We start from the raw sequence: 10,000 nt of genomic DNA, 5'->3' as shown, positions 1-10,000 counted from the left end.
ACTCAGGATTCCATGGGTTCATGCAACACACACAAATTCTGTGATTCGTCTTTATGTCACAGCCGTAATTGAGATCGATCTGAGAATGTTAATCAATTTATCCAGTTAGCTATTCAGTTTCGGTGAGTCTGTGCACTTTGTATCTTCAGATATATCTCAAGTGACAGAAGTGGCACTATATGACTCTTCACCTGTATCTGCTTGGTTTTATACATTTTTAATTGAATAAAGCATGCTTACGGGGGCACGGTGACTTAGTGGTTAGCATGTTCGCCTCACACCTCCAGGGTCGGGGTTCGATTCCCGCCTCTGCCTTGTGTGTGTGGAGTTTGCATGTTCTCCCCGTGCCTCGGGGGTTTCCTCCGGGTACTCCGGTTTCCTCCCCCGGTCCAAAGACATGCATGGTAGGTTGATTGGCATCTCTGGAAAATTGTCCGTAGTGTGTGATTGCGTGAGTGAATGAGAGTGTGTGTGTGCCCTGTGATGGGTTGGCACTCCGTCCAGGGTGTATCCTGCCTTGATGCCCGATGACGCCTGAGATAGGCACAGGCTCCCCGTGACCCGAGATAGTTCAGATAAGCTTGTGGAAAATGAACGAATGAATGAATGAATAAAGCATGCTTACAGATAAGGCAGAAGTTAGGGCATTAACGTGTGTGTGTGTGTGTGTGTGTTTCTCCTCCAGTGATGCCCACCATTCAACACGGCCCTCAAGTGTTCAGTACCATAGAGGGAACGCCCATTTCCTTACCATGTCACGCACATGGAGTTCCCAAGCCAGATATCACATGGGCCAAGGTATAACTTTCTCTCTCTCTCTCTCTCTCTCTCTCTCTCTCAGGTGTCTGCAAAATTCCCACTTCAGGTAGATCTCATAAAGCCCATAAAGGTTCTCATAAGCCCAGAACCTTACCCAAGACATTGAGGCTTTGCATACAAGAGGCGTTGCATAGAAGAGACATTTAAACAAGTTCCCATTCGAGTGCTCACATTTCCTTTTGTATTAACTGCAAGACCTGGATATTATCCACACAAAAATTCCCTCTTCCTTTCTCCTAATCTTTACAAACTATCCTAAATTCTTCTAGATATTATTGACTCTGAAATATCTTCAGTACGTATCCAATATTTCTTTATCCTGTTTACCCACACTATAAAGCGTCTCATTCGGCAGAACAGCACTTTTTCAAGCTTAAAAAGAGAAAGAATGTCTACAAATAAATGTGATCATGTTATATATGGGTTATCGTGAGCTCATAACAGGAAACACTAGATCATTTAGACCTTTCGTTTTACTTGCTTGATCCAGCTAATCCTGGACTTTCTGGAGAATGGGAACGTAAACGCTGCATAGTTTTGATGAATGTTGAAGGCAGTGGTTGATCACAAGCATGATCTTTTTCACTGCAAGATCTAGCTTTAGATTGATCTACACTGTCTTGCTTTTGCCAATGATCACATGACTAAAAGTTCATATAGTTCAGACAACAAACGTCGATCTAATTCCTCTTGTGCTCGTGGTTTAAATACTGTTTGACACTACTATTTGTCGTCACAGCAAGGAGAGATGCTGAATCTGAACCATGGAGCTTTCTCTCTTGAGGAAGACGGCAGTCTGTACCTTACGTCCCCCGGGGGCAACGAATCAGGAGAGTTTGTGTGTACAGCCACCAACGCGGCTGGATACAGCTCCAGAAAGGTCCAACTCACCGTCTACGGTTAGAGCCTCAACTCATATGTCTCTCTCTCTCTCTCTCTCTCTCTCTCTCTCTCTCTCTCTGTCTGTCTGTCTGTCTGTCTGTCTAGCTCTTCTCTCTGTCTGTCTCTCTCTGTCTCTTTCTCTCTTCTCTCTGTCTGTCTCTCTCTCTCTCTCTCTCACACACACACACACACACACACACACACTCACACTGTGTGCTACATGGTCATGTTTTTTATTTTTTTAAATTAATGACAGGCGTCTGAATTCTCAGAGATATTTCATGAGAAAAGCATGAGACGTATCAAGATATATGGGTATTGCTCAAAAACTGCAAGCAATACAGTAAGTAATATACAAAGATGCATTAAAACAATCTTATTCTCTGCTCGGTCTTTCCTAATATATATTTTATATCAATTTAGTTATATTACTGTATACCGCAAATATTTAGTAATAAATATTTATTTATTTATTATATAAATAATTTATTATATAAATAATATTATTTATTTTATTGGACTGTCTGTCCAATAAAAAAACAGACAGCAGTTTGCAAGTAAATTTATGAAGCTAAAAAAATCGCACTGTGTCTATTTTATTTAAAGTAACGCGATGGTGAAAAACTAGTTTTCCAAAGGAATTTGGCCTTGAGACTGAAACACAACATTTTTCTTTTGTCAGGTGATTAAAATTTCAGATGACTAATAAACAAATAAATAAAAAATAAATAAAAATAATAAACAAATAAATAAAAAATAAACTGGTGTTAAATGCAAAACATGCTTCATTTAAGGTTTGCTTATAAGAATGTCCGGAAGTGCCATTAATTATGAAATTGCCGGATTTCTTAAAATGTATTTATTTTTTTTTTTTTAAGTTAAAGGTTAGATTCATAGTTTTTCAATGTGAGATTTAGCTAATTAACTAAATTTGTTTCTAAACCATACACATATTTACCAAGGGTGCCAATAATTCTAGAAGTGGGAAGTGTTTTTCTTTGGTTTTGTCATCATTTGTGTGTGTGTGTGTGTGTGTGTGTGTGTGTGTGTGTGTGTGTGTGTGTGTGTGTGTGTGTGTGTGTGTTCAGTGAGACCCAGGCTGAGTGGTGTTGGTGTTGAAGATCAGTCAGGATCCAGAGATCCGTTAGACCTGTCGGTGATGGTGGGTGAAGACGTCACTCTCCCCTGTGAAGTGACGAGTGTCCCACCTCCCATCATCACCTGGGCCAAAGACAAGCAGCTCATCTCCCCTTATTCACCCAGGTAAAACATGTACGCACATGCACACCTGTATGCCACACACACACACACACACACACACACACACACACACACACACACACACACACACACACAGAAACTAAGATTTCAGGTTGCACTGTTTATAGGGACTCGTGTGGTTTGGGGAGTGTGTTGATGTTGAAATTTGAGATTACATCATAAAAGCAAAATAAAAGCATAAAAGCTTATTTTTTCCTCTCTCGATTTGTACAAGACAGAACGTTTGTTGTGTTTGTTAAAGAGAAACAAGAGAAATGTGTAGATTCCTCTGATATCTCTGGTTACACAAATGCACGCTCTGACAACAGTCACCTCTGCCTTGCTCATTAGAGATAAAGCTACAAATGTAAACATGGATATCTTCATGCGATGTATTTCCATAAAGCTGCTTTGTGACGATCATGTTTTTAAACAGCTCTACAAATAAAATGAAATTGAACTTAATTGAAGATGGTGGAAAAACGTGCTGAGAATACAAATTGCTGAGAGTAGAGACTCCTTTCTGGAACAGGGATTTTTACTGTGGAATATGTATAGAACAGAAGCCTTTATTTTTGTCACATAAACATTAGAGCACAGTGAAAATCTTTCTTCACATATATCTGCTTTGGAGATTGGGGTCAGAGAGCAGGGTCAGCCATCATACAGCACCCTTGGAGCAGTAAGGGCTAGGGGCCTCACTCAAGGGCCCAACAGTGGCAGCTTGGTAGTGCTGGGGCTTTAACACTGATCCTCCAATCAACAACCCAGAGCCTTAATCACTTGAGCCATCACTGCCCTGAAATATCGGGTGTTGAAGCAGATCCTGGCACCACGAGCAGATAGACCTTTACTCATGAACATGTACAAGGATGCGGGCATCATCCCGCACCGTTAAAAAAAACACACATGGCATTTCTAGCAATCATCACATTAAAATGTAAGTCACTCTGCATAAGGGCATCTGTGAAATGTCTCTCCCTGTCTGTCTGACAGACACACTCAGCTATCCTCAGGCTCCATGACAATCACAGAGGCACGTGTGACAGACAACGGGACGTACCTGTGCGTGGCCACCAACATCGCCGGCAACTTCAGCCGAGCTGTGAGACTCAGCGTCTACGGTAAGAGCAACAGCTTCTTTAGGCTTGACACAAAGTCTTTGTGAGAATTGTATAGTAATGCAGTTAAATGTCACAGAATCATATCAGCTTTTCTCCTAAGATCATTTTAACATATTATCATTTAATTTTTAACTTTCAATTTTAACAGTTAAATGTCACCCAAGAGGGGGCACGGTGGCTTAGTGGTTAGCACGTTCGCCTCACACCTCCAGGGTTGGGGGTTCGATTCCCGCCTCCGCCTTGTGTGTGTGGAGTTTGCATGTTCTCCCCGTGCCTCGGGGGTTTCCTCCGGGTACTCCGGTTTCCTCCCCCGGTCCAAAGACATGCATGGTAGGTTGATTGGCATCTCTGGAAAATTGTCCCTAGTGTGTGAGCGCGTGAGTGAATGAGTGTGTGTGTGCCCTGCGATGGGTTGGCACGCCGTCCAGGGTGTATCCTGCCTTGATGCCCAATGACGCCTGAGATAGGCACAGGCTCCCCGTGACCCGAGGTAGTTCAGATAAGCGGTAGAAGATGAATGAATTACAGAGATTTACAGAGAGTTCTGAGATGCTTTTCTGCTCACCACAGGTGTAAAACATGCTAATTTGACTCACCTCAGCTTTTCTCACTCGCCACCAAGGTGCATCCAAGAACTGACGCTCGCTAAATGTTTTCTCGGATTCTTGGTAAACTCTAGAGACGTCCTCAAAGCGGCAGAGTAGTTTGACGTAGCCTGATCTTCAGACAAACAGCAGAAGATCTGGACTCAATGGTAGCTTTTATTGGCCACTTAACAGCATAAAGCAAATAATCACTCGTTCATTTAAGAAAGTTCACATTATTTGAAGAATCCAGCGTTTAGCTGATCCTCATAATTGCTCAGTGTGACAGGTTGTAAACATGAGGCTTCCTTTTTTCCATGAGGGAAATGAAGCGTCACGATGGCTTTGTCTTTAGGAGGACCGTTAAAATACACAAACTCCCAGAATTCCTGTAAAATCTAACCGTTTTGATGACGATTTTATACCTCAGACGTTCAGCCAGTGGTCCGTCAGAGGCCGAGACTATAATCACAGTAACCCAGATCACATTCTCATGTTTGATGTTTGAAGATTTATGTTAATGTTTTAAGATTTATAGATCTGCTTGAACAAGCAGTTATTACTGAGTGCTAACAAGCGTGTTAGCCAAATCCACTAAGCGCTGTGGTATTTGCCGGTCAGCGTACTCTTAGCAGCTGGGCTTAGATCACTCTGACTCAACACTGCATCCGTAAGTGCAGTAGCATGAGATAACGCCACAAAGAAACATCTGGAAATCTTTAGAGATGATCAGGTTTCTGGCTTTGTTTTGACTTGGTCTTCAGCGGCGATTGGTCACAGCTGAGTTTTTGACAAACGATCCAAGAGTAACTAAAGAATGGATGAATATCATTAAAATCTATAATGAAGTAACAGCTATGTTGTAGTTTTAGCTGTAAATAGTTGGCACCAACAAACAGTCTTTTATCAGTAATGTAAGCGATCGAGAAAAAGGATACTGTTTTTTTTTTTTAAATATATCAGCTATAATTGATCACATGCTCCTGAGATAGCCATGGTCTACGTATAAAGAGCTGACAAAACAACTTATTCAGGATGAAGAGAAAAAAGCTGTTCAAGTATATGGAGGTCACTGGATCATTCATGAAGCCATTGTGAAGACATTGCCAAGAAGTAGGTAGTGATCACTTCCTGCCATGAGTCTGAGAGCTTCTGCGATATGGTGGCATGAAGGAAGCAGATACCATCCAAGCCTAAAGTCTACAAAGGTATGAGAAAAAGCCATGAAGCATGGTGAAGCATGGTGAAGCATGGTGGTGGGAGCATCACACATGGAGCTGCTTCTTTTTTTTAGCTGGACAAGTGCCGTAATTCCAGACAGATGGGATAGCAACTTGCTATTCCCCAGACGAAGAAGATTTCAGGAACCTCTGACATAGATTCTCCTTTGTCGTTAAAACACAGGGTGAAAAATTTGTTTGTAACATGAGACAGAAAAGTGTCTCCGGTGATTTATGTCTTTCTTTCTGGCTTCATTTGACATCAGCCTGCAAATTCAATAAGCCGCTTTTTATCCACCGTATACACACATCCTCACGTTCACTAACACCGTGATGAATCGCATTCCACACGTGTGTGTGTGTGTGTGTGTGTACAAAAGCACTGCTAACAAACAAGGCCCCTGGTGACTGCTATAATCCCATGGCAGCCGGATTTCTAAAACATTAAGTTCCAGTGTCTGTTGTTTCAAGATAACCGCTGTCTTGCTGCTCCTCATAAAGCCGCCGGTCAGAATCAGATCCCGCTGAGCTCCGAGGTGTATAATTTATTGCACCGGCATAGCTGTAATTCCAAATGTCATCCATCCTAAGGGATCTGCCTCAGTTTTCGTTCACTTACTCACTTCCTTAGACGTATATTGCTTTCAATATTTATTATTCTAATGTTTATAACAGTCAGATTTTTTTTTTCTCAGTGGAATTTCCACAGCTTTTTTCCCTTCCTGTGAAACCCCACAGTCAGTGACAAAGAGACAAAGACTAGAATATCTTCTGAAATTTAGCATTCAGCTTGAATGTATTTATTTACCATTCGTTTGTATGAACTTACTTAATCCGTGACCAAATTCTTTTGCTCACCTACGTAAACAAGTTTGCTGCACACATACTGTACATGAGACAGGACAATCGATTTTAAGAAATATTTGAAAACAAAATAGATGTTTTACCTTCGACCTTAACTCGTGGCTCTGAATCAACTCCAAGCTTTAACAACTCAGTGTAAGTTCTGTTGTATTTGCTTCCTCAGTGCCTCCACATATCCTGCCCGGTCCACGTGTGATGAAGGTCCAGGTGGACCATTCTATAGACCTGCCCTGCGTAGCACAGGGAGTCCCGCAGCCTTCACTGATATGGAAGAAGGGCGGCACGGCCCTGGTGCCAGACAGGGCTCGCTACAGCCTCTCCGCAGATGGAAGCCTGACTGTTCGTCAGGTGGCGCTAAGCGATGAAGGAGTTTACACTTGCGTAGCCAGCAGTGTCGCAGGACAGGATGAGGCCAACATCCAGCTGCTAGTACAAGGTGAGACAGCGACAGTACCTGATAGTGGCTCATGAAACACCATCGTTTTGTTAGCATGATGTACAGTACGCTTAGCTCACAGTATCACAACGTGTCCGAGGTTGGATCAGATTAATTTCAGTATCGGTGTAAGTTCAGAGTACCTTTAGTTCAGATTGAACAGGTACGGGGACGAAATACAATAAACTGCCCAGTTTCCAATACTATATGTGACAGATGATTATTTTTCTGTAAAAGTAGTCAGGATAGATTTCAACATATCTCCATTCGTCTTCACGTTTATTTTTATATTCATGGCAGACGTCCTTTAAAGACGTGCATCAGTTAATACTGTACATCAATACCGTTTCACTAGGTCACAGACTAAGGATACCATCAGTCTAAAACATTCATTCATTCATTCATTTTCTACCGCTTATCCGAACTACCTCGGGTCACGGGGAGCCTGTGCCTATCTCAGGCGTCATCGGGCATCAAGGCAGGATACACCCTGGACAGAGTGCCAACCCATCACAGGGCACACACACTCTCAATTTTCCAGAGATGCCAATCAACCTACCATGCATGTCTTTGGACCGGGGGAGGAAACCGGAGTACCCGGAGGAAACCCCCGAGCCACGGGGAGAACATGCAAACTCCACACACACAAGGTGGAGGCGGGAATCGAACCCCCAACCATGGAGGTGTGAGGCGAACGTGCTAACCACTAAGCCACCGTGCCCCCCCAGTCTAAAACATTTTTATTGAATTAGTTGCAGTTTAACAGACGTATCCTGTGATTGCAATTTCACCAATTTATGTAGTTTTCCACCGGGAAAAAAGAACTGCAGCATTTTTGGCGGCAAACACTGACTCGAGTGACTCGTTAATGTGATTTATTATTATTACTCATTCAGTATTTACAGTATATACTGAGCCGTATTAACATTTACTACTGTTTAGCACTGGATTTTGACTAAATGAAAACAAGACATAATTTCTGATATTTTTATATGGCCTCCTTTTTCCAGGCAGCTGCTTTAACCAATAAATTTTGTATACAGCTTTTCCACTTCATTTCCTGTCCACATAAAGTCTTTTCACGTAATAACTGCATATTGCTGTTAAATGATTGTCTGTGTGAAGAGCAGAGCTAAAGATGTCATGCACATGACTGTTGTCTGGTTCTGTAGTTCCCCCTGTGGTGGAAGTCTCTGAACCTCCTTTCAACAGTCCGTTGCAAGAGCGAGTGGCAAATCAGCGCATCGCGTTCCCCTGCCCAGCTAAAGGTAATCTCTTACCAGTCCGCACCTCACAGAGCACAGGGCTGTGTCTTTTCAGTATCTAACCTCCCCTGATCTTGCAGGTTTGCCTCAGCCGGTAATTAAGTGGTTTAGGAACGGCCAGGAGCTCACAGGAAACGAACCTGGCGTGTCCATCTTGGAGGACGGCACTTTGCTCATCCTGGCCTCAGTGTCACCTCTGGACAACGGTGAATACACCTGCACAGCCGCCAATGACGCCGGCAGCACTGAGAAAAAGTACCAACTCAAAGTCAACGGTAAATCAGACTATATGATTAGAAACAAGTTCTTCTGGTAAACAAATCAATCCAGAAGCAAAAATTTGTACCTGTGATTACAAAACAGCTCTTACAACGATTTACTCCTTAATCCGCCTTTTCAGTGCCACCTAACGTGCGTGACGGTAGCCTGACGTCCAACGTCTCCGTGGTGATGAACCAGCCCGTCAGTTTGGTGTGTGATATCACCGGCACGCCTCAACCTGTCATCACGTGGTTTAAAGACAGCATACCGGTGTGTAACCTTCCACCGTTCACTCCTTCACTTAGTCCTGTAGGGATAGATTGAGAAACTTTATCCTTTTAGAACTTCTTTTAAAAAAACAAGCCAGTACAATTCACCATTTCACGTCTCTGTGTCGCTGGTGAGCAGGATGTCCTGAGATGTGTTGGTTATAAATGTCATTACAAACATAGTTCAGGTGTGGATTTGTGCTGCCGATTTGTTCAGGTGGTCGCCGGCAGTAACGTGCAGATACTGCAGAGAGGGAAGACGCTGAGATTGCTCAAGGTGGCGACTGCAGACGTAGGACGCTACAGTTGCAAAGCCATCAACGTTGCAGGAAGTACAGAGAAAGCCTTTCATCTGGATGTCCTGGGTGAGTAGATGCACTGTATACACTCAAAAGTATGACACGGCGCTTTAGCCCCGCCCCCTTTCCTGGGAAGCCATGCCTGGGAATTGCAGATTTAATCAGAAAAAGATGGCGTTAAAATTTGTCTTGAGCCTTGTGGAATCTTTCCATCACAACTGTTATGCTTCACTTCAGACATTAACGCTGAAGCACCATCATTGACTGATCTTTCTGGTTCTGTGTTAACACATAGACTGACTTAAGAAACGCTTTGCGTGCGTCCTGTTTTCTTTCCCAGTTCCTCCTAGTATCACTGGAAGCGGTGGGTCACGTGACCTCTACGCTGTTCTGAATCAGGACATCAGCTTGGAGTGCAAGGTCAAAGGTGTTCCCTTTCCCACAATCCAGTGGTACAAAGACAGGAAGTGAGTTGCCCCGTCAGATTTCCTGTAAACTTCTTATTTCCGTTTGAATCCCTGCCCTGATCTAAACCCTGCACTCTGTCTGACTTTTCCTAGGCTGCTGTTTCCCGGAGACCCCAACGTCGAAGTGTCAGATAGCGGTCAGGTGTTAAAAATAAAGAGCGCCCGATTAGGGGATCAGGCACGCTACCAGTGCAGCGTCACCAACTCGGCAGGAAAGCAGTCCAGAGACTTTAACCTCAGTGTTTATGGT

The 10,000-nt window shown here is 43.2% G+C and overlaps 1 protein-coding gene across 1 annotated transcript in view; it reads left to right on the top strand.

Moving 5' to 3' along the window:
* hmcn1 (hemicentin 1) overlaps positions 1–10,000 on the top strand; it is an 88,600-nt gene that overhangs the window by 38,113 nt on the left and 40,487 nt on the right. The window contains exons 20-30 of the mRNA XM_060883718.1: positions 686–798; positions 1,559–1,718; positions 2,790–2,964; positions 3,958–4,085; positions 6,917–7,189; positions 8,362–8,457; positions 8,535–8,729; positions 8,855–8,985; positions 9,202–9,349; positions 9,624–9,750; positions 9,844–9,998. Of these exons, the coding sequence (XP_060739701.1) occupies positions 686–798; positions 1,559–1,718; positions 2,790–2,964; positions 3,958–4,085; positions 6,917–7,189; positions 8,362–8,457; positions 8,535–8,729; positions 8,855–8,985; positions 9,202–9,349; positions 9,624–9,750; positions 9,844–9,998 (1,701 nt within the window). The remainder of the gene's footprint in view (positions 1–685; positions 799–1,558; positions 1,719–2,789; positions 2,965–3,957; positions 4,086–6,916; positions 7,190–8,361; positions 8,458–8,534; positions 8,730–8,854; positions 8,986–9,201; positions 9,350–9,623; positions 9,751–9,843; positions 9,999–10,000) is intronic.

The sequence above is a fragment of the Tachysurus vachellii genome, chromosome 12 (genome assembly GCF_030014155.1).
Source record: "Tachysurus vachellii isolate PV-2020 chromosome 12, HZAU_Pvac_v1, whole genome shotgun sequence".
In the NCBI taxonomy this organism is placed as follows: Eukaryota; Metazoa; Chordata; class Actinopteri; order Siluriformes; family Bagridae; genus Tachysurus; species Tachysurus vachellii.
This window is presented reverse-complemented; position numbering and strand designations above follow the sequence as displayed.